This window comes from Solanum lycopersicum, chromosome 11 (genome assembly GCF_036512215.1).
Source record: "Solanum lycopersicum chromosome 11, SLM_r2.1".
In the NCBI taxonomy this organism is placed as follows: Eukaryota; Viridiplantae; Streptophyta; class Magnoliopsida; order Solanales; family Solanaceae; genus Solanum; species Solanum lycopersicum.
Window position 1 is genome coordinate 58,535,200 of NC_090810.1, and position 25,971 is coordinate 58,561,170.

The 25,971-nt window shown below is 28.4% G+C and overlaps 1 protein-coding gene across 10 annotated transcripts; it reads left to right on the top strand.

The window, feature by feature from the left end:
- The first annotated feature begins 11,278 nt into the window (after nt 1-11,278).
- Nucleotides 11,279-21,979, top strand: LOC101245029 (transcription factor TGA9-like). 10 transcript variants are annotated; one of them, XM_069291153.1, is made up of 13 exons: nt 11,279-11,512; nt 12,270-12,403; nt 12,496-12,599; nt 13,318-13,403; nt 13,960-14,085; nt 15,116-15,160; nt 15,273-15,332; nt 15,683-15,760; nt 15,973-16,018; nt 16,807-17,078; nt 17,817-18,038; nt 20,899-21,041; nt 21,670-21,979. In XM_069291153.1, exons 2-13 carry the CDS (start codon nt 12,309-12,311, stop codon nt 21,755-21,757), a joined length of 1,365 nt encoding a protein of 454 aa, XP_069147254.1. In that variant the 5' UTR covers nt 11,279-11,512; nt 12,270-12,308; the 3' UTR covers nt 21,758-21,979. The 10 variants fall into 10 exon arrangements, with proteins under 10 accessions (XP_069147254.1, XP_010313357.1, XP_069147258.1 ...); XM_069291154.1 differs by having other exon boundaries at nt 11,412-11,512; nt 12,499-12,599; XM_069291155.1 differs by having other exon boundaries at nt 11,412-11,512; nt 12,270-12,385.
- Nucleotides 21,980-25,971: the final 3,992 nt, after the last annotated feature.

Consider the following 25,971-nt stretch of genomic DNA (forward strand, 5'->3'; position numbering starts at 1 on the left):
TTATTAATGGCTTAATTGTTTTATCTACGAAAAAAATATTTTATTATTTTAGACTTTTTTAGAATCGCCACTTAATTTTTACAAAAAATCGAAAAAAAACATAATTTCTAAAAGATTTAAACAGGAAACCTAGTGAAAACTTTAAAGGGGGTTCAGGGGTTCACATTTATATTTTAGGAAGGTTTTTACGGCAACTAAAATTCCCGTTAATACAGTTTTCCGACAACTAATTTGTTTAGCTAAAATATTCTTCAACTTAACTTGAATCGATTTGGAATTGTTTAAAAGATGAAAGATTGGCCTATCTTCTAAGTGAAATTCTTTGACTGATAAAAATTATATTTTAAAATCTATTAAGAGTTGATAGTTTTATATATCTAAAACATAAGGCGTTTTGCGGGGATTTGAGTGTTTCAACCCTGAAACTAACGACAAATATCGACAAGAAATAAATGTGGTACGTAAGTAAAAAAGAGAGAGAAAGAGAGTTGGGTTCAAACTCGCTTTATGTCTGTCTGAACCAATATTTGAACACATTTCGTTTTGGGCCTAGGACCATTCAATTTGTATTGAACCAATATAAAATTCGCTTTATGTCTGTCTGAACCAATATTTGAACACATTTCGTTCATAACATTTGGGAATTGAATTGGAATAAAGGGAAATGGTTTGGGTTGACAAAATTCCAAAAAGGGGCCCAAATCCTTGTCTTTGGAATCAATAAGTTAGCCAAATTGAGTCATTTGGTGAATTCCATTTAACATAAACAATTAAGATGGATTACTACGAGTTAACTAACAAGCTTCTTAATTTATAATAAAATAAAATGATCGACTTAAATATAAAATAACTAATTTTAAATGTAAACTGTTATATAATTAAAGATATTTAAACAAAATGAAATCTTTTCAGACGGTTTTTGAGTAATCATAAAATATACTAATTATATACATAATTATACAAATCATATATATTATCTAAAATTTACAAAAAGTGATGAGATTAATTTAAAATAACTTAAAATGTTTTGAACTTTATAAAATCTAGTTATTCAGAATTGAAAAGCTCGTTAATTAATTCATATCGGGGAGGGTCAAAATTAGGTGTCAATATTAATGACTAATATAAAATAAGCCAAACCAACTAGTTTTTAATGGTCCGGGATCATTGGAAAAGGAAACTGAGAAATTTACATATCTAGTAGATCGTGTTCATTACTTAGGTTTTTCTAATTTGATGTTGACCGAAGCAAATTTAACTTAATGATTTCCAAATTTCTAATAATACATGAAATTCATCCAAATGTTTTGAGAACAGAACTAAACCAAATATTACCATTCGGACTTGGTGAAATCATCAAAACTCAAAAATAACTTTTTTAACCTAAAATGTTGGTTGAAGTCAAATTTTAGCCTCAACTATCTCCACATCTCGTCTAATGAATAAAAATCAAATGTCTTACGACCCAAATTTTAATAACTTGTCTAGACGAAAAATCATATTCTGAAAAGCTAACGAAACTGTCAGAATTACATTCCGAGTTTTATATTACCAAATGTTAATTTGGTCAAGTATCCTATGCTTTCAACTTTCAAAATACAAAAAGTACTCATCCAAAACTAATATGTATATCTCAAGACTTGAGACAATAGTCCCACTATGTAACGACCTGTTTAGTCGTTTTGAGCAGCAGATTTTATTTCTGAAAAAACAGGCTGAGACGACGGAACCCACGACGGAATGTCATGGGCGCGACGGACCGTCGAGGGTGTCTCGTCCCAAAACACTTAGAAATTCTGAAATTTGGGTGCTGAAATTGACTCTCTGAACTCTGTGACGGACCTGCAGGACGGACCGTCACAGGCACGACGAACCGTCGTGATCCACCATTTCAAAACACTTCAACTCTTGAGAATTTGGTACAGGGAACGATTCTCTGAACGTCGTGACGGAAGTGCAGGACGGACCGTCGTAGGTACGACGGGCCGTCACAGACTCCTTAAGGAAATCGAGTCTCTGACGAACCTGCATGACGGACCGTCGCAGGCGCGACGGGCCGTCACAGGTTGCGTAATCCCAGTCGGAGTCGGATTTCTGGTTAAGTTTTAAAGGGGCGTTTTGGACTATTCCTGCTATAATTATATATTTCGTGGGTTTATATTAATAACGCAATTTCTTGGGGGATAAAAGAGGTAACCCTGAGTTAAATTGTGGGTTATTATTATTATCTTTTACACTTAATTACATGTTAATTAGGGTAAAAGAAAGAGGGTTTGAATAAGAAAAATAGAAAGAACAAAAAGAAAGAGAGAGAAGGGAATCGATAAAGAGAGACGCTCGAGAAGGGGAAAAACACAAAGCTTTGGGAAAGTTGCTTGCTTGATCACTAATCTTCGATGGAGGTAGGTTATGGTTTCTCTTACGATATTCGTAGTAAACTCTTAATAGTGAATTATATGTATTGATAATATTGTAAACCCCTACTTTTATGTTTTCTTCTTGTTTATTTGTGGAGTGCAGCAAACATGCCGACATCTTCGACTCAACAGTAACTCTAGCCTTACTTCATTACTTCGGATATCAGGGTGAGCTAATGCTTCTAGCTTGGACTGGATCTTCCTCTTCATGTCTTGATGCCTTAAAGTTCCGGCATGGACTAGCTTTTATGTATTTTTAGCTTCTTAGAAACTCTTAGATTTAGTAATTTGAAGTAGATGTTCTTGTGATGATGACTTCCAGATTTTGGGGATAATAATAGTTATTGATTTTATTAATGAGTTTAAGTCTTTCGCATTACTTTTGTTGATATTATATTGAAATGTTAAGGTTTAGATTGGTTGGTTCGCTCATATAGGAGGGTAAGTGTGGGTGCCAGTCGCGGCCCGATTTGGGTCGTGACACACTAACCCAAAAGTCACGTTCAAGAGCTGATGAAACTTATGAAATTTCATTCCAAAACTCGTAGCTTCGATTGTTATACAAAATTTACTTTTAACAATTTTAACTCTCCAAAACTCTAAAAATTTCAGCATCACAACTTTACAATCAAATCTAAAATCAACTTCGTAAACTAATTAAACAAGATTTGTGAAAACTATCGATAGGAATAAAATGATAATTTTATGAGAAATTTCAAAAATAACCTTCAGGGTCTACTTAATTTCAACTTTTGACTTAGATGTTTGAACATATTTCTCATTGTCGCACGTTCTTGAAATCTTAGCTCGTTTTACGAGTTCGATTTATGTAAAGATAAAACGATTTGGAGATCAAAAATTACTGTGAAATAGTAACAAGTATGTAGTTGAACAATGTCTAACACTTCTCTCAATATTTCTTGTTTCTTTTGTTTTGTTTTATCATACAGAGAAGAGCCTAAAATATCATTCAAGTATAATGAACGAAACAAAAATACCTTCCTTCCACCTTTGGGCTTCAGAATACCCTTTATTCACATATATGGATCTATATTACCCTTCACTTAACAATTTTTTTAAGAGTAATGGTTCATCCTTTCATAAGTGACGCGGTAGCCTTTAATTGGCTAGAAATTAAATTAACCAAAAAAAAATAATATCTCCTAATCAAATCCGGATCCAACTAAATTTTGATGGACAAATTGCAGAAATTACATACTTTTAAGGCAAAATTACAATATATCCTTTGAAATTTTATAATTACAAAATTCCCTCAAAACGGATACAATAATATAAGCGTTGATATATTAATTTAATGCACAAGATACATTAATCGTTAAGTAAGATACATTACATTTTATACATGATACATTAATCTGATGTAATTTTATACATGATACACTAATTTGATGTGCGAGATACACTAATTTCATGCATGAGGTGAATTTTATACATGATACACTAGTTTGATTTGTGAGATACACCAATCTGATGTGTGAGGTATATTTTATACATGATACGCTTATCTAATTTGATGTGCCATATCTTAGGGCTCATTTGGCCATAGATTTCCCAAATAATATTAGAGGAAAATTTTTGACAAACAGTGTTTGGCCATACAATTTGCCATTATTTGGCAAATATTTTTGACAAATATCCCAAATTTTAAAGTACTAGTTTTTCCTAGTATTTGGATCAAATCTCAGTATTTGTGATCTCTTGAAAATAGAAATTTTAAACTAAATTTGTATCTTTTACAAAAACACCCTTTATAGTAGTTGTTTGCGTTGTATTGCATAATTTTTTACGTGAACACCAAAATAGTGATAAAATATTTAATGAGTATGAAAGTGATGATATGGTTGTTGATGAAAATACACTCGGCTCAATAAAAAATCATAATTTTGAAGAAAAAAAATGAATTAATTTTTTTTTTGATTTTTTTATTTAAAATTTGATGACATCGTCAAATTATAATTTGCCATGTCATCAATTTTTTTAATAAAAAATAAAAATTCTGAACTAATTAAGGGGTACCCCATGTATATGCATGAACCATGACTTGCAAATCTTAAAACTCATAATTAATTTGTACATAAATTTTGTTTTTTAAGTGTCAGATGACTTGTTCAAAGAGTAAAAGAAAAATCACAAAATTGCAAGTACCATTTTTGGTGTATTATTTGGAATATTCTGACCATCAAACTATAGTACAAGATTTTGAATGAGTATTGAGTAATATTTGAAAATGTTGAATCATTTTAAGAGTCTAGAATACAATCATGTATATAGATTATTTATTTCTAGTCAAATATTAGCCAATCGAATTTATAATTTATTTTTTTTAATCAATGTATATAGACTATGTGTGACCTATAATTTACATGTTTAAGCATTATTAAAAAAAAAATGCAAAATTTTGGTGGATATATATACTAAACATCGTTGAAAATATGAAATTTTTGACGAATTACAATAGAAGTTCGCTACTTTTTTAAATAGAGAGTCATGATATCAACTACTATTGATCTTTTGTTGGAATAGAATGTATACACCCTACACTCTCAAATATTATTTTTTATTTTCAATTTTTCGTAATAATGAAATACTTTAGGAAAATTTTCACATATTGTCACTTAAAAATAATTAATTACTCTCTATAGGTATAGTTTGATAATTACAATTTGTAGCTACATGTTATTTGGAGGAGAGAGGCGAACGAGACTGGGAAAGAGAGCAGAGAGGCGAGAGAGAGGGGGAAAAGAGTGGAAGAAAGGTGAAAAGTATATGTATATTGGTTAGATAATTGTATATTATACATATGTAAATTGTATATATGGCAAGAGAGACTGGGATATGGAGGAGAGAGAACGAGACTGGAAGAGAGAGGAGAGAGGGAGGAGAGAGAACGAGATTGGAAGAGAGAGGAGAGAGGTGAGCGAGAGAGGGCAGAGAGTGGGAGAGAAGTGAATTTTATATGTATGTAATTGTATATAAATGTATATTATACGTATACATTTGTATAAATGGCAAGCGAGATTGGGAGAGCGAGATTGAAAGAGGGAGTAGATAAGCGAGCGAGAGAGGGAGAGAGTGGGAGAGAGGTAAATTTATATGTATATAGGCTAAAAATTGTATATTATACATATTTATTTATATATCCTGGCGGACTATACATATACAAACATGACTAATTATACAAACTTGAAGTCAACCCACATAATTAATGTATAATGTTAATCGCGAGTGATAATTATAACAAATTATAACTACGACAAATAATTAAATAATATAAATTTGCTTATCCGCATAATTTTCTCAAATACTTTAATATATCGAAATAAAAAGTTATTAGCACCCAATTGCATGCATACCAAATCAATTGGTAACAAGTTCTCTTCTTTTTATGGTCCCAATAACCTTTTGTATGGCCAATGATGTTGGGTTTTATTTGCCCTAATTTCTTACCATAAATAGATTTTTCTTTTAGGAATAGGTTTTGAATTGACTAATCCTTTTTTTGGTAGGAAAAGGTTTAGGACTCTATAAATAGAGACATGTTCCTTCTAACTTAATTAGCATTCACAATGTAGTCTTAAGGGCTTTGAGAGTTTTGGTTAGAGGGAGAATTTGTGGGTCACAAGCTTGATACGTTATCACTTGTGTGAACCTCCCATGTATTCTGAGTGAATTGGTTGAGGTTGTTTCCCTCTGTATTCTGTACTCTCATATTTATAGTGGATTGCTCATCTCCTTTGTGGACATAGGTCGATTGACCGAACCACGTTAAGTGTCTTTTGGTATATTTCTCGTTGTCTTCTTACTCGTGGTCTTTTGAGGTTCGCTTTGCTAGCTTCCGCATTTACACCTGCTTATTTCCGGTCCTAACAAATTATTGGAAGGAAATATTGGTAGGAGAACACTAGCTACAAAGGTGGTTGATGAAAAAACTATTATATTTTTTGTATATTATATTCCATTTTCCAACCAAATGATTATAATTTTTTTTGTATAGTCTGAAATTTTTTGGTGTGCATGATTTTAAGCCATAATCTAGTATTGACACAAAATTTACCTTCAACCATAAGAAATAAAATTCTCCATACCACTTTCTTGATCAGAGATTTTGATTTAGAGTTTTGGATACAATAAAATTTTTAGCAGAGAAGGATTTTATTCTACGTGTAAGTAATTCTGAATAATCAAGTTTCAATATGAATATCAAATACCAAATGAAATAAAATATCAAATACCAAATGAAAACCTTTTAAATAAAAAAAATGTCTCTCGTATATTAATAACTTGAGATAATGGATAAAAACCCTCCTTAATCACTACTTTATATTAGTTTCATATTTAAACTATGTCTTGTTTACTTAATCTTTGAAACCTAAGAATGAATTTTTTTAATGGAAAAAAAGATAAATATATTTTCGCACTATCGTAAATGGTATGTAAATATCCTCTGTCATACTTTTATGATATTGGTGTCCATGCTGTCCAAAATCTAGAGCATATATATCTTTTATACCAGCGGACATACACATGTCATAATCATATTCACCAATCTAACAGTGTCACGTGTCCTTTTAGACTTTGAAAGACATACATGCTCTAGTTTATGGATGGCAGGCGCATCAATATTCTAAAAGTGACTGAGGATATTGTAACGACCTGTTTAGTCGTTTTGAGCAGCAGATTTTATTCTGGAAAAACTGTCTTGATCAACGGATCCCACGACGGACCGTCATAGGCACGACGGACCGTCGAGGGGGTCTCGTTCCAAAACACTTAGAATTATGAAATTTGGGTACTGAAATCAACTCTCTGAACTTCGTGACGAAGTGGCAGGACGGACCGTCACAGGCATGACAGGCTGTCACAGACCCTTGGTAAAAATCTAGTCTCTTAACTTTGTGACGGAAGCAGCAGGACAGACCGTCGCAAGCACGACGGCCCGTCACGGGCTGCGTAATCCCAGGCTGGGTCGGATTCCTGTTAAATGTTTTAAGGGGCGTTTTGGACTATTCCTGCTTATAATTATAAAGTTAGTGGTTGAATATTAATAATTCAATTTCTTGAAGGTTAAAAGAGATAACCTTAAATTAATTAGTGGGCTACTTTTACCATTTTTTATACTTAATTATATGTTAACTAGGGTAAAAGAAAGAGGGTTTGAATAAGAAAAATAGAAAGAACAAGGAGAGGGAAAGAGAATCGATTGAGAGAGAGAGGAATGAAGAGGACAACAGAGCTTTGGGGGAATTAGCTTGTTTGATCGCAATTCTTCGGTGGAAGTAGGTTATGGTTTTTATACTATTCGTAGTTAACTCTTAATAGCGAATGATATGTGTTGGGTTGTATTGTAAAGTCTTCTATATGCTTAATTGTATGCTTGCATGAATGTGATTATATAATTGTGATGAAATAAGCATGATGAAGCTATTGAATCCCAAATCTTGAAAACCCCTTGTTAATGATGATGTCTTGGTATAAAAGAAGGCTTGATGAATTAATAAAATGAGATTAGTGGAGCGGGTGTCACGAACCGACACGTAGAATTAGGAAATCGGGTGTCACGAACCGACACGTAGAATTAGGGGATTGGGTGTCACGAACCGACACGTAGAATTAGGGGATCGGGTGTCACGAACCGACACGTAGAATTAGGGGATCAGGTGTCACAAACCGACACGTAGAATTAGGGGATCGGGTGTCACGAACCGACACATAGAACTAGGGGTTCGGAGTGTCACATACCGATACAAGAATAAAGGTGATGAATCTTGAAAGATGTTATTATACTCAATCTAATGAACCTAATTCCCAAATGAGTATGGTATTGAGGCTTGAGTCCTCATGTGTGAACTTGGCGGTACTTATTAACGATTATAGTATTTGTTGTTGCTACATGTTGAGTAATGTAGTTGATTTTATATTATTACTTGATATATATTGTTTTCTATTTTGAGTTGGCCGATGATACCTACTCAGTACTTGTGTTTTGTACTGACCCCTACTTGTATGTTTCTTTCTTTGTTATATGTGGAGTGCAGCAAACATACCGTCGTCTTCAACTCAACCGCAACTCGAGCCAGTCTTCATTACTCTGGATTTCAGGGTGAGCTAATACTTCTAGCTTGGACTGGATCTTCCTCTTCATGTCTTGATGCCTTGAAGTTCCGGCATGGACTAGCTTTTTATGTATTTTAGCTTCTTAGATACTCTTAGAATAGTAATTTGAGGATAGATGTTCTTGTGATGATGACTTCCAGATTTTGGGGAAATAATAGTTGTTGAGTTTTTAGAAGTTTATTGAATTGATTTTCATTAATGAGTTTAAGTCTTCTGCATTGTATTTTGTTCATCATGTTTAAAATGTTGGGGTCTAGATTGGTTGGTTCGCTCACATAATAGGATAAGTGTGGGTGCCACTCGCGGCCCGATTTGGGTCGTGACAGATATCTGCATATTATTTGTCCTTTTTCCTTTTTAAATAGAAAACCCTTTCTTTTTATCATGACACTTGATTAAGTTTAATCGAATCTTCAAAATAAATATTGAACCTTGAACAAGACACTAAAGAGAAAATGAAGAGTTATAAGTAACACCAATAAGACTAATTAATAAGATATCAACTCCTAACAAGAGAATTTACACAAGTTCAAACTTTAAAGATGAAAATACTTTCCTTATCCGGCATGAATTCAGATTAATTAATCATAATCTCAAAACGAATATTAAACTTATGTTTTAAGAAAAAAGTTAGTAACATTATTTGACATAATAGAGGCAAGCATCACACCTCTTGTTGCCCAAAAAAGGGAACCCTAATTAATTATCAATAATACATAATGGTAAAGTCCACTTAACCAAATTTTCTAATTAAGGGAAAAGAATCTTGAGTTTTAGGTGATGACAAGGCTTAGATGTTGACATATCAACAAAACAGATAAATATCAAACAAATCCATTTCAAACCCCTTTAAATTAATTAATTTTAGAAAACAATTAGTTGAGTGCCTTTTCCATTTTAAACAAATTTTGGTTTAATAATTAGCTAAAACCAAAATTTTAAATTCCCAATCCATTTTGTAGGGAAGTATGGAAGAATAAATGTATTATCTATCGAGTTGTGAATTTCATTTTTTTTTTATCTTTTTCTTTCATAAATAAATTCGTTAAAAGAAAATTAGATAAAGTGATATTCATAACTCGATGGATGATAAACTTATTCCTTCGCCTTCACACACTACAGAAAAAATGAGTTTTGGCGATAATTCAATTAGCAATTGTCGCTAAATATGTATTTTTAGCGGAATTATCACTCTTTGTAAATGTCTCTAAAGGCTTTAGCGACATTAGATCTAATGACACTTAAATATTGTCATAAAGACTTTAATATTCTCTATTAATGTGCTTATTTATTACTGCTAAAAATAACAAAATGAATTAAAATTTAAAATTCATAACTCGATAAATATTAATCTGATTCAAGATCTACGAATAAGATGAATTCCTAAATATAATTTTATAGTGGATATTGATATGTTTAAATAATACTAGGTCTTTGATTTCAAATAAATCAGCTATAATAAATTCTCACCTATCATATTTCTCCATTACCTAAACTAAAACATTAAAATCAAGAGAACAACTATCTACCTTTTTTCTCCAACTTTATTTTTATTATATTATATAATATAATAAATTTGTCTCATCTCTTATATTTTATTGAAAATAATTTATGTAAAACAGAATTTGTTTAATAGAAAATATTTTATTTTTATTTTTTTTTTATGGCTAAGTACTTGCAACTCTTTGAAAAAGTGACCAATAAGAAAACACAGGCGGTTATTAGAGAGAGTTTGTGGAGTAGGAGTCACTTGTTTTAGTGGTACCTTTTAATTTTATTTTTATCGATATTTATTTTGAAATTCGATTAATTTAAATTTATATTAAAAAATTATAGCGAATTCACGCTATTAACCCCCTGGACCATATAAGAGAAAAAAATAAAAAATAATTACTGATTTTAGCGATATTTTTTGTTTACTATTATTTATAATAATATTATGATAAATTTGTAATATGTATTAAAAGTGAATTATGCATGCAATGTATTTGAATTATAATTATTTTTGAAATATATTATGTTTGTTTATATTCTATTATAAGCGTATTAAAATGTGTGATACATGTATTATCCATCATTAATACTTGTATTATATGTGAATAATAAATTATTCTTTGTAATTTGTATTAAATTTGTATTATAAATAAATTAAAAATAATTAAGTGAAAAAAATATTATCACTATAAATAATAAATATTTTTTTATTATAGTATATTTATGTAAGTTTCCCTGATTAATTTATAATATAGGAATTGTGGAAAGAGAGAGTATTCATTTGGGATAATAATATTTTCTTCTATTAAATATATCTTATAAATTTAAAATACATAGACTGAAAAAACCAATACCTACATTAAAATAAAATAATCATTAGAAAAATTTTCTTTATCAAGTGGTAGAACCAGTTATTTATATTACACCTCTTGAGAATATTAAAAATTACTATTTTTTCACTTAAAATTATTGTTGTTGGACTTTTTTCATAGATATTTCGATTGAATTAATTTTAAAAAAAATACTCAATAATTATTCCAATTATTCACTGGTTCGATTATAATATAATTTTTTAAAAAAATTTATAATGAAATAACTTTATTCTTAATAGTATAAAATGTTAAAATTTTTAAATTTTCATAACGCAAAATATTTTGTGTATCGAATCGTTTTTGTTAGGTAAAGACCCATATGAAAGAAAGATCAAAAAGTGTCTTTGCCATACCTACAACAAGAGATGTACAATTAGAAGGAAAAAAAACACAAATTCTTTGGACCCCTCTTGTTGGTGTGCTTCTATTTTTATAGATAAATTTTTTAAAATAATAGAATATATATATATATATATATGTATGTACATACTTTGACTATAAAGATTTGATCTTTTTAGCTTCTTTCTACTATTTATTAGTCTCTTTGCTTCTGAAGAAAAATTGGCCTTTATTCAAGATGATCTTTAAATTGAGGTAAAACATAGAGTTATAGTTTTCTTCTTATTTTTTGATTGATTTCTCATATGATCACTCAATTTAACAGTTATTATTTTTTGATTGATTTCTCATATGATCACTCAATTTAACAGTTATTATTTCAGAAAGTTATATTTTTTATTGATTTTAATTTTTTCCAACAAAAGGAATAACTTTCTGAAATAATACTTTCAATTTGAATAGTGACGATTCGAGAAATCAATTTTTTTTGTTTCCTCAAAGCTAAAACCTAATCTTTTAAAATTTTGGTTTTTTTAAAAAAAATAATTAGTTTGAGGCCTTTTGTTGGTAACTTCTATTTTCCATCAATTGTAAAAGCTTTGACAATGAAATTTTGATCTTTTTTTAGTCCTTTTGCTTCTAAGGAACATTTAGTTTGTTTGTTTTTTACAAGAAAATCTTTAAAAGTGATGTAATTCATGTAGTTTACTTGATTTTTATTTGATTAAAACTAAAAATTTTATATATATATATATATATAAATAAATTAAGGGCAAGTGAATTAAGATCGATAAAAAAATAATTTAGAAGTATTTCGAATTCTTATGAAAGAAGACTTTCGACCTTTTCCTCCTAAAAATTACTAACTCATTTAAATTTTCTCATTTCTAGCTCTATTTTTATAAATTTTACCGTTAACTAAAATGATGATTTTTTCGATAAATAATTACTATATTATATCGAAACAAATTGGGTATTTTTTCAAAATAATGAATTTTATTTTTTTTGTCAGGTAAGATCAAGAATAGTTTGAAAATTAGTTATTATTTGCATGGAGAGTCAAAGAATTGGAGATACAACAAGTACTTCGTCAATTGATCATCACATGCCTTATAATACAAGTTTCATGTATCATTCCACACTAAAGTACATATAAATTCTTTAAATTTTTTTCATTATTTATTTAATTAGTTTTTTTTTTTTTTTGACAATTTGTGATTTTTTGTGGTGTTGTGTAGTAGTAATAATAATCAAGAACCACCAACTTTTGATTTTGGAGAATTGGAAGAAGCTATTGTTTTACAAGGAGTTAAGATGAACAATGATGATTCTTTTAAATCACGTATGCTCTTTTTTCTTCTCTTTTTTTTATTTTTTCGACAGTGATCAAGTCAGAATTTTCAATATAAAAAAATCGATAAACTTCTCATCACATGGTATTACGATAAAAAAAAATTCCATATTCATTTGATATATACAGTGTAAATTTTTTATATAGTTATGTGAGATAAACTTTTTTTATCCTATATTTCGTTAATGTTCATGAGGTATGGTATATACAGTATATTTTATCGAGGAGGTTCAAATAAATCCTTTTTACCCCTAACTCTGACTTTGTCCATGTTGATGGGGTATGTTAAGTTTTTCAACGAAGAGATTTAGAAAAATTCTTTTTTCTCCTAGCTCGTCTATGCTTCTAGAGGAATATGTATCGTTTTTTCTTCAAAAATATTGAATAAAGCCTTTTTTTTCCCTAATTTTCTCCATATTTATAGAGATATATACATTATAATTTTTCGATAAAAATATTTAAACAATAAACCCTTTTTTTCCCTTGGTTTTTTTTTTAGGGAGTTAGGGAGAAAGTCTTGTATGAAAATGTCAACAAAATAGAGAGGCTAATTTCCATTTTTAAAACGTCAATCATTTTATAAAATTTATTTTGTTACCTATTATGGCGTGCGTTTTTAAAATTGTCAATAGTTTAAATATAAAATTAATAATATATGTTATATTCTTAATTTTTTTTTTTTGTTTGTGTGTGTGTGTGTTGTGTGCAGCTTTATATGGAGCAGGCATAAACAGACCTGCAGCAACTCTGGAGATGTTCCCTTCTTGGCCCACTAAAGTGCATGACACCCTAAGAGTACTATTTCCCTATTTTTATTACAAGTTTTAGATATTTATTCGTGTTTTAACGTAATTGATAAATTTATCGTCACGTGATTAAATGATTATGATTTAAGTGATTTGTTTCTTTAACTTTGATCATGAAAGGAAACTTTGAAACTTCTCTTTGTGATCAAATGATCAAACTTGTGTGGTGTTTTTGTGTTTTCGAGTTGATTTTTAAGTTAATAATTTTACTTTTAAAACGAACTTTTAAACCTCATTTAAGATATTTTTTTCACTTTAAGAAAAGTCTTTTAGCTCGTTTTAAAGCATCATGAAGAAAAAATATTATATTTTAAAGATAGTTTTGTTGAGCATACACATTTGAATTAGTTTCTAAGTACGAGTTCGTTTTCAAGCTAATTGAATATCTGTCTGTTGCTGGTTCTGTTTCACTTATTTATATATTATTATTTACTCTCATTATTTGTGTGACCGTATAAATATACAGTTACATATCTTGAATTTAAAAATATAAATATCTTTTAAATTATCGGTGCATAAAATTTAAAACTCATATTTGCATATAGGGAAGCTCAAAATCAATAGGAGGAGAACAAAGTAGTGATTCAGATTCAGCACTAAACACTACTATTTCTAGTAGAGGTGAAGCAAATGTGGAACTAGAATCACCTTCAAAATCCAACTATGAAAAGGTCTTTTCTTTTATTTTATCATCGTCTATATATTGTTTTGATTGATAAAAATATTATTAAATACGTGACGATCCTCTAAAAATATGAATTCAATATTTTTTTTAAGGTTCTATCATTTATTTATGTTGCTCGGAGAGTTCAAATAGTGTTAATTAAATATATAATGAATCTTAAAAGAATATGTATTTTTGAAAGATCCGATGTAACTAGGACAATTTTTTGGAGTGTTTTGTCATTTATGTGTTGTTCGTACGATTTAAAAACACTATCAAGTGTGTGATAAATCCTTCGAAGACATGTATTTTGAAAGTTTCGATACAATTACGATAATATTTTTAGAGAATCGATCACGTATCCCGAAAATTCAAAATCCCAAATATGACATTTTTAAAGATTCTTTCTGATTTATATTCTGACAAGAAAAGAAATGAGGGGAGAAGAGCATTTTTACAGTAATTTAAGCTGCGCAAATTTTTTCATTTTTGATATTATTTATATATGTTAGATTTTAAAAAAATATTTTAATAGTTATAATTTAAATAAAGACATATGGAATATATTGAAATTATTTTTAATTTAATCATTGACTCTTAACTCAGTAAAATATTTTTTTTTGTTTCAATTATATATTTGATTCCTTTTTAATTTTATTTTGTTTTAAAAATAAATTTGACATTGTTTTTACATATTTAACTATTCTGTAACTCTACATTTTCTATATCATATTTAAAATCACAAAATCTGAAAATATTTAATATGTTTTGAAATCACAAATTTTAAAAGTCAATAGTAGAAATAAGAAAATATTGCCTAAAGGCTGAACAGCATTTAAATAATAACAAATTTGATTTTAGTCAAAAAAAAATCAAAAAGTCTATCAAAAGATCCTGCCATTTTTGACACGTTATACCTCTAAAATATTAAAAAAAAATTAAAAATAAACTCATTTTTTTTGCTTTTTTTAAAAAAAATATTTGCACACAATTTACATATATATATATATATATATATATATTTTATTTTATTGCAGAGAAAAAGTGCTGGTTCAAATTCAGATAGAGTAACTGATGCTAAGGTGGTACCACATAATTAATTTATAAATTTTGCAGTATATTTTTTAGTATATTTTAATTTTATTTTTTTTTAAAAATATTTATTTATAATTTTGTTAATATTGTTTACTGCAGACTTTGAGACGTTTAGCACAAAATAGAGAAGCAGCAAGAAAAAGCAGACTAAGAAAAAAGGTAGTAAAACATATATTATAACAATAATATTATCGGTGTAGTCTTATAAGCAGAGTCTGAAAAAATTGAGATATACAGATAACTATGTTTTACAATAACACGTTATTAACTTATTATAATAATTACTTTTTTCATTTGGTCGAGAATATATAGAAAACAATCTCTTTATTTATATAGAGGTCGTTTTCAATAATTAAAAATAAATTTTTAAAAAAGAAAAATTGACAAGTATAATAAATATTATTATAAAATATGATTATTATAGAGAACTCTGACGACATGCATATTTTTTTTTTTTGTATTTTACATAGTTAATAATTTATTTATTTATTCATTTAAATTTTTTGCAGGCTTATGTACAACAACTAGAAACAAGTAGGATGAGACTTGCTCAACTAGAACAAGAACTTCAAAGGGCTAGATCTCAGGTTTAATTTAATTTATCTTTGAAAATTAATTTTTTTATTGTATATTTTAAAGAAAAGAAAATTTATGAGGAAGTTGTTTTCCATGTAATATTTAATAATTCAATAAGTAAAATAATTATTTATAAAAATGAATTTTATCATATAAAATATTTTCTTAATTTAAGTGGATTTTAATTAAATTTTTTTGTTGTTAATTGGTTTGTGTCAATTAGGGGATTTTCATGGGAGGTGGTTCTACTGGTCCCAATATCAGCTCTGGTAAAGTTTTAATTTTAATGTTTTTAGTTATAATTACTTTTATTTATTTATAAATGGTCAAAAAAATCCTTGTAATTTACTATGAATCATTATATATTTTAATTAAAATCAATAAACCAATTCAAGTATAATTCTACAAATTGGAATCTAAAGAATGTGATTACTTCTATTTTTACGGAGTAGAAAAACTATTTTCAATAATTGCTCGATAAAAAAAATTATAATTTTTTTTTTTTTGCAGTTTTGACAAAATGGCAGCACCAAATATCTGAATTTTCAGAACTAAAAATTTTCAGTCAAAATTAGAGCCATTTTTTCAAGTCAAAGCTTATAATTCTTTGTTTTTAAATGTGGACACAGAGAAAAAATCATATCATTTTTGAGTAAAGAAAATTTAGTATGTTCTTTTTGTCATATTTTGTGTTCTAAAGGATAATATCTTTTTTACTAATTAGTTTTATTTTCTATTTGATATTTATATTGAAATTCAACTCATGTACGATCTATTTAAATAAATCATCTTCTATTAAAGATTTTATCATATTTAAAAATTAAAATCAAATTACTTTATTAAGAGAAGCACAATACATTTGTTACATCACCTTATATATATATGATTTATTAGTCAAAACAGTCTTTCTATCACATAAATGTATAATTAAGGATCTGCATACATTTTACCTTTTTCAGATCATACTGATCAGTATGTTATTACTGTTATTATATATATAATATTGAATTTTAAATATTTTTTAATGAAATTTTTGATTTCACTATTGATATATCAGGTGCATCGATGTTTGACATGGATTATTCAAGATGGTTAGATGATGATCAAAGACAAATATGTGAGCTACGTACAGCATTGCAAGCACATTTAGGAGATGGTGAACTTAGAATAATTGTTGATGCTTATATTGCTCATTATGATCATATTTTTTTACTCAAAGGAGTTGTTGCCAAATCCGATCTCTTTCACCTCCTCACTGGTATTTGGGCGTCCCCCGCTGAGCGCGGTTTCCTTTGGCTCGGTGGTTTTAAGCCGTCTGACCTCATCAAGGTAAATATTTTTTTTTACTATCAGTGTATATCATTTTGATTATTATAGATATTACATGAATATATCAAATTGAATTGAGCGAGTTAGAATAGTTTTAAGCTAATAATGACAATGGGAAGAAATAGGCTTAAAAAGTGGGTTATAATAATTTAAGTAATCCATGAAAATCTTACAAAGATTTAATATTTTTTGTTTGTTTTTCTAATATATATATTTTTTGGTACCTGATAAAATTATTTTATTTCTTTATTATGATTATATATCAAATAAAAAAATATAAATTTTGTCAAAATTTCTCATGAGTTATCAGTTTGGACAACATATATAGTTCCAATTTTTAATAAGTTAATTTGAATTAATAAATAGGTAGATTAATTATCAGTCCAAACTTGGACAAATAGGTGTATCGTGTTTTTATGAACTAATTTTCTCAACCTATAGTTAAAGTATGTATTGACAATTTAAATAATATATTATATACAGGTCACTTATAAAATAACTATATATATAGATAAATTTTTGTGACGAATATCATTTAGTAACCTTGTGAAAATAACTAAGTATATATGTATATATATATTCTCTGTGAGTTTTCTCTACAAGCTAAGTTTTTGAAAATTTAGTATGGATATAATATTATTTTTTATAAAATTCAAACTATATAAAAATTATATTCACATATATTAACCTGATAGTGTAAAAACTATTTATACTGACAATATATAGTGATCATCTCAGATGTTGATTACGCAATTGGACCCTTTAACACAACAACAAATTGTTGGAATTTATAGTCTCCAACAATCATCACAACAGGCTGAAGAAGCACTTTCACAAGGCTTAGAACAATTAAAACAATCTTTAATTGAAACTATAGCCACTTGTTCTGTCAATGATGGCATGCATCATATGGCTATTGCATTGGGAAAACTTGCAAATCTCGAAAGTTTCGTCCATCAGGTAAATTTTTTTTAATCATAAGTCTCGTATTTAAGATTAAAATAAATAAAATATCTTACAGTGAGCGTTTTTTGTTAAATAGATCTTATACTACCCGAGTCGGGATAGTAATAGTGGCGGATATAGTGATTATTAAGCCTTGTAGTTGGAAACTAGTCATTGTCATAAATTAAAGTTTTACATATAAAACTTTATGATAATTTCATGAAGTTTCACATCTTAAATTTAGATTTTCATGATGATGACTGTTTTTGTTTTTAACTAGAATGGCTTAAAAGTGTCTATTTATGAATTCTATTTTGAATTTGAATTAGTTAAAATGTCCTTTTTAAGTTATTAGTCTAGACTTTGTGGCATAAGAACTCAACGTATAATACATTGATTAGATAAACATAAAATCTTAACTTATAAAGTCTGATATTTAAGTGAAGATCGATACAGAATCAAATTCATTATGCATTCATATAGTAGCCTCTTTATAAAGCAAGTGGTTATTTTAGGTATAGACTTTTTTTATGAAATAATAACCATCTACAACTAAGGGAAGGCAATTTTCTTATAGAAACCTAGGCTTTTGACTTTTTTTATCACCTTTGTCTCCCACTATCTTGTGAAGGATATAATTAAATAGATTGTTGTTAGCAGACCTTTGGCTATACTACTAAGAATATTTCTTATACTTTTGATACATGTGTTAGTTGATTGTGGGCATAGTACATGTATTGGACTTTAAATCTAGCTTCAAATTTTAACTTTGACCTTCAACTTTCATAATGCACAAACAGGCACTTTAACTATCTAACTTTTAAATAAATAAACACATGAGTCATAAATGGCATAATACACGTAGGATACCACATAGGACAAAAAATGACATGTAGGACATGTGTGTCTATTTGTTCAACTTTATACAAGTTTAAGAGTCTATTTGTGCACATCCAAAGTTGAAGGGCATAAATGTAATTTGAAGCCAAGTTAAAAAACACATTTATGTATTATGCCTTGATTGTGCATATATGATATATATTTTTCTATTATTACTCACTAATATATGTATCACAAACTTTTTCCATTAATTAAGGCTTAAAATTATCACATGTTTTTGCATGCATTAGATTTTTGAACTTAAGATATTACGACTCTTCATTTACTTTATTAATAACTAGGTCAGACCCTTGATTATTGCGAGACATGTTTTCTCTTCTCATCTTTTTGTTATTGATATCATCACTTTAAAATCTTTGCACTTTATACTATGGCTAAAGATCCCAAAAAGTGTAATTATGTGATAGCTATTCTCACTTTTCAACCCTTAAGAAATGGGATTTAATTTGAAAAAAGGAGAATCTAAACTACCCCTTCTAATCATGCATCTATGATTGAAATGAATTAAGGATTATATATATATATATATATATATATATATATATATATATATATATATATATATATATATTTCATTTGTAGAGTGTCTTTTTTACCTATTAGAGAATAGAGAAATCATTCTTGTAGCAATAACTTTGCACTGGCCAAAAAAAAAACTATTTATTCAATCATGTCATGTGTAATATAATTATCGATAAATTTTATTACAAATATTAGAATTGATAACCTATTTTAAAATGATTATATGTAATATATAAATATTTAAAACACGGATTTTATCTCTACCTTATATGAAGCAAAAGTTATTTTCAATAAACTTTCTGATCGAAATCGTTCTAAAAACACATTTGACAAATCCTATTGAAAATGACATTTACTTGGTATAAAATCTATTTGATTTTTGTGAAAGCAAATGTTTATATATTTCCACTAAAGGTGCTTAATCAAATTCCTAATACATAGGTCCCCTCTATAGCAATAATTGGTAATTTAATACTTTTAATTAAAGATGATTTTCCCTTAGATTATGGCTTTGTTGTTTTGTTATTACTTGTGTTTTTTTCATAAATTTAAAGAGGATTCCCCTAATTGTGACTTCCTATTCATAAAATGCACCAAAATGGTTCATATATATAGCTTGAATATCATTCTAAGTTAATTTGACTAATTCTTAAATTTATATATATTGAAATTTCGAAAAGCAAAAAATGACAGATAATTTGAGATAAAAATAGTAATTTTATTAACTAGTGATCGGCTCAAATTCGATTTTAAAGACATAGTGAGCAAATAATGGAAGAGTATATATATATATATATATTAAATTACATTATTATTATAATTATTATTATCTAGGTCCACTTCAAATTATAATTTATTTGAAATATTATAAATTTTGTTTTTATTGGATATATGTTCCTATCTGAAAATGATGCATGTTCAAATAAATACCCTTTGCAAGAGCTATCAACAAAATTAAATTATCATCACTTTAACATTATTAGTCCAAACCTTTGAATGAAAACATTATTACTACTAAACAAATAATTAATATAATCCAAATATATTTAATGACAAGACAACTTAAGAGGGATCCAAAATTTCAACTATGTTGAAATTTTTAATTAAACATTTAGGCCCCTCTTGTCTACCATTTAGTGGTCCATTTTCAACTACTAAATCACTTTTAATTTGATTAGGATGTTTCTACTAATTATATATAATTCATAAATAGATATTATTATCTTTTTTGTTTTGTAATTGAAAAATAGTTATTGATGTGAAATTTAAACTCCATGATATTATAATGGAATTTCAATCGCTTTTATCGTATAATTTAAAATTTTATATTATACCAAAAAATGGTCATTGATTTTGTGTCTAAGAAAAAGTCATTTGCTATATACTAGAGAATGTAGGGTTTTTTTGACTTTTTTTTTTTGGAGGTTTATGTGAATTTTTATTTAATTTGCAGGCTGATAATTTGAGGCAACAAACAATACACCAATTGCATAGAATATTGACAATTAGACAATCAGCAAGGTGTTTCATGATGATTGGTGAATATTATGGTCGATTAAGAGCCTTAAGTTCCCTATGGGCATCACGTCCTAGAGAGTAAGCTCGATTAATTCAAATTCATATTTGAAAAATAAAATAAAATTAGAGAGTAAAATGATTTTTGCTAAATGCCGCTTCACTTTCAAGGTTTAAATTTAAGATTTTAATATTTAGTGTTTGATTTTGTTTTGAAGTTTGATTAATCGAGATTCGACTTAAAAAATGTTATTTTGGAGGGAAAGCATTTCGTATTATTTATCAAAAGTAACTTGACTCTTGAATTTTGAACTTAAGATCTTAAAATTTGATGTTTTGATTCCCCTTTGAGATCTGATTAATCAAAATTTATTTAGAGGAGCCCCACTTTAAAAATAGAGCATTTTCTATCAAAAATAGCTTGATTACTTAGGCTTCAATTCAAAATTTATAATTATTAAAGATGACAATATACTTAATTATTTACCATATTACCATAAGCTCCCTAACTAACATTAAATTGAGAAAAAATAAGTTAAAGCCTTTTAAAATATAATATCGCTTTCATTTCAAGTTATGTAATTCTATTTGACTGAAAATAAAAATTTAAAAATTTTATTTTTTACACTTTGCGATTGATCATAAATATATCATAATATTTATCTGGCTTATATAATGACTTTTAACCACTTATTTACCCTTTTTTTAGGACTATGATGGCAGATGACAACTCTTGTCAAACAACAAGTGAATTGCAAATGATACAAGCATCACAACACCATTTCTCAATGAGATGATCATTATTATATATATATCCATTCTTGATATATATACATATATATAAATTAATATTACTCTTATATTGTAAATGTATAAATCAATTTTATTGTGCACAACTACTTCAACAACTTCACATAATTGTAAATCAATATCTTCATGGGTATAAGTATCGAGTAACTTAAATTACATTGTATTTTTTTAACTTCATAATTTAAAAATAATAACATATTCAGTGTAAATCTCAAGTGGGGTTCGAGGTAAAGGAAGGTAAGATGTACGTCTAACCTATTTTTATTTGTGTGGTATAGAAAGACAATTTTTGATAGATTTCTAATTCAAAAGAGAGAAATTATTCGAAGCAGAGTTTCATGAAAAGAAAAAATGACAATAAGCTATATCAAAATACAAAGTAAAATATAGTAAAATACGTTAAAATCAAGAAACGATGTGATTAAAATTTAACGATCTAAATTTAGTCAAACTTTATAATTGGCTCCATCAATATTATAATATGAAAGAAAAATATCTTTCTTTTTCTTAGATTAAATAGAGAGATGTCCACATACACTTTTATTTAACATTTTTGTTTATGTATCATGTGTCTCTCTATCTAACATAAAAAAAATAAAGAACACGTTATATATAGTTCAACCACAAGAACTCTAGCTAGGAAATAAGTGAACCCTACAAACTCCCTACATAACAACAAACATAGAAACCCCACAAGACCAAAAATTCATGTACCGTCATGGATCGCAGTGCACTGGTGGGACTGTTTTACTCTTAATCAGAAGTTTCGCGTTCGAGCAATGGGTATGGAAAAAATCTTATTTGGATCGACATCCCAGAATAAGTCCTGAAGTGCGTGATTTGTATTTAATTGAAAATTCTTGACTCCGTCGTTGTCGGACAGTGAGTGCCAAAACGAAAAAACACTCGTGTTAAATAATTGAAAGTGTTATACGTGTATAACGATTCACCACTCATTGGTCAAAAAATGTCACCTATCATTTAAATTTATACAAGTTACAACATTTCTTATCTCCTTATAATTAAACAATATGCATGCACTTCCACAATGAAAGAAAACCAAGAAATTTCTCATAAAAAAGTTGAATATCAATATCAAGATTCTATCAAGAACTTTAAATCTTCGTCAATGGTGGATGATGGAGGAAAAATAGGCGATTTATTCGACTCCACGAAGAAAGAAAATCAACAAGTACTCTCTTGTGATGATGATACACAAGGTGAATATCAACATCAAGATTCTATCAAGAAGTTTAGATCTTTGTCAATGGTGGATGATGAAGATAAAAGAGTCAATTTATTCGTTGAATCGGAGAAATTAGGGTTATCGGGGCGTGAGAAGTTGAAGAGGCATTGGAGAGAAGTTGGAGGTAGGGTTTTTGTGCCAGATAGATGGGGACATGAGGGTTCTCTGAGAGAATGGATGGATTGTTCTTCTTTTGATAATATACTAGCTCCGAAGGGACTAAAATCAGCTCGTGAAGCCTTGATGTCTCAAGGAAAACGAGCACGTTCAGGTTCAACTTCAAGAATGCTCGAAATCAGAAGTAGTTAACCATAATCGGGAAGAAAAAAAGACGTCCCAAGAAAAATGAGCAAGTTCAAGTTCAAGTTCAAGTCCAACCTCGAGAATATTTGAAATGAGAAGTAGATACTCATGACAAAAAGAAAATGGTTTGATCATGAGGTGTAGGCTGAGAATATTGATGTTGAGTTAGTCAAAGTCATAAATTAGGAGATCTTAGATCTTAGTTTGAATTATTATTATTATTATTTTTGTTGGAGTCTATTGCTTAGATTTTTGAAGAATTTAGTAATCAATTTATTACTAAGCTTCTTAAATTATGTATTCTTTTAAATGATTACGTATTTTATCACTAATTAAGTATTTTTTTAACAATATATTGAGGAAGATATACATATATATTTTTTATATCAGACGTACTAAAATAGAGAGAGGCAGGTGATATGGGGAGGGAAGCAAACAAAATGGTCATGTATCCCATATACATTCAAATCACATCAGATACATAGGAGAGTTGCGAGTGAGATGGGAGGGCGACGAATGACATTTATCTATTATCCCAGATATATACTTGTGAATCCAATTGGATATAGTATATCCAGAACAAATTATACTCAATTTTGATGTCATGTGTCCTAAGATATTGTCTGTATCTGGTGTAATTCACATGCATATGAGATATCAGATACATAGGAGAGTGGCAAGCGAGATTTGTCTAAGATATAGTGTATCTAGAACAAATTACACCTAATTTTGTCTTCATGTACGTCGATACATGTAAGCGGACGTATCTAAATGCATCAAAATCTAATAAAATTTGTAATATGCAAACCAGAGTGTATCCAGTTAAGTGCAAGAGTGCATCAAAGAAATTTCAGTACAATTTTTTTTTGTAGGAGTAACTTTCCATCCAATACTAAGTATCCATTTTGGGACTTAATTAACTTAATTTATATCGAAAAGTTTTATACTGAAGGATAAATCGCTCTCTATCAAAAGCGACTTCATTCGCTATCTTTTTTATGATTTCAAGTTTACCATTGGAGAGATATAACTCCATCTTTTGGGAAAATATCTAACATTACTATAAAATGTCCATATACACATACTTTTTTGGAAAAAATATCTAACATTACTATAAGATGTCCATATACACATACTTTTTTTGTTTGTTTATAATCATGTGTCTCAATATATAACATACAAAAAGAACACACATCATATATACTTCTACCACACAAACTCTACTAACTTTACCTAACATATACTCCAAGAAAAAAATTGGAGAAAAATTAAGTAAGTGTCAAAAATTGAAAGTCTTAACGTGTATAACAATTCACCACCTATTGATCATATATATACAATTTGAGCCACCTTTATTATAAATTCATTCATTCAAGACTCTTAATCTTTACTAAACCATATTGTATACACAATGAAAGAAAATCAAAGACTTTCTCATAAACAAGTTGAATATCAATATCAAGATTCCATCAAGAACATTACATCTTTATCAATTGTGGATGATGAGGATAAAATAGACAGTTGTTTCGACTCCATGACGATGAAAGTAAATCAAGAACACTCTCATAAACAAGGTGAATGTCAACATCAAGATTCTATCAAGAACATTGAATCATTGTCTATGGTGGATGATGAAGATAAAACAGACAATTTTTTCATCGAATCGAAGAAATTAGGGAGTGAGAAATTGAAGAGGCATTGGAGAGAAGTTGAAGGTAAGGTTCTTGTACCAGATAGATGGGAACATGAGGGTTATTTGAGGGAATGGATGGATTATTCTTCTTTTGATAAAATATTAGCTCCAGAGGGACTAAAATCAGCTCGTGAAGCCTTGATGTCTCAAGGAAAACGAATGTGTTCAAGTTCAAGTTCAACATCAAGAATGTTCGAGGTCAGAAGTAGATAGTCGTGAGAGAAAAAGAGAACACGTCTTAAGGAAAACAAGTGTATTCAAATTCAGCTTCAACTTCAAGAATGCTTGAAATCTTGTAGCATGGGAATATTGATATTCATCAGTTAGTAAGATCATAAATTAAGCATATTTCAAGAATAAAATCCTTATCAAGGAGATTTTAGATCATTGTTTGAAATTTTCTTTTTTTTGGGGTGAAGTTAATTGTTATAGTTTTGGCAAATTTGAATCAATCATGCCTTATTTTGCAATAAACATAATGCATTAGAAGTTAGGTGGCAAGATATGTTTTTAAGATTTTATTATTTGATTGAAATTGTTTTAGGATCCGACTAATTCAAATTTATACTAAAAAATCTATTTTAGACCTTGTTCTGGAAATTCCAAATTCAAATAGCATTTGTAGTTACTTTGCTATTATAACAATACTACCAAAAATAAATTATAACCAAATAAAAACATACTCAATATAATCCCACACCTAGAGTTTGGAGAGGACAATGTATGAGCAAACCTTACCCCTACCTAGGGGTGGTTTCAAAAAAACCCTCGACTCAAGTAAAAACACTACAAAGCCATTCAAGAAATAAAACCAACGAGTGTGAAGAAGCCAACACAAAATGCTAAAGAATGCATGACAAAGCATACTTACAAAAGGAACGATCGTTACAACAAAATAATACCATAATCGAAGGGCAAGAAACATCATCTCAAAATTCGTATGTTCAAATACTTTCATA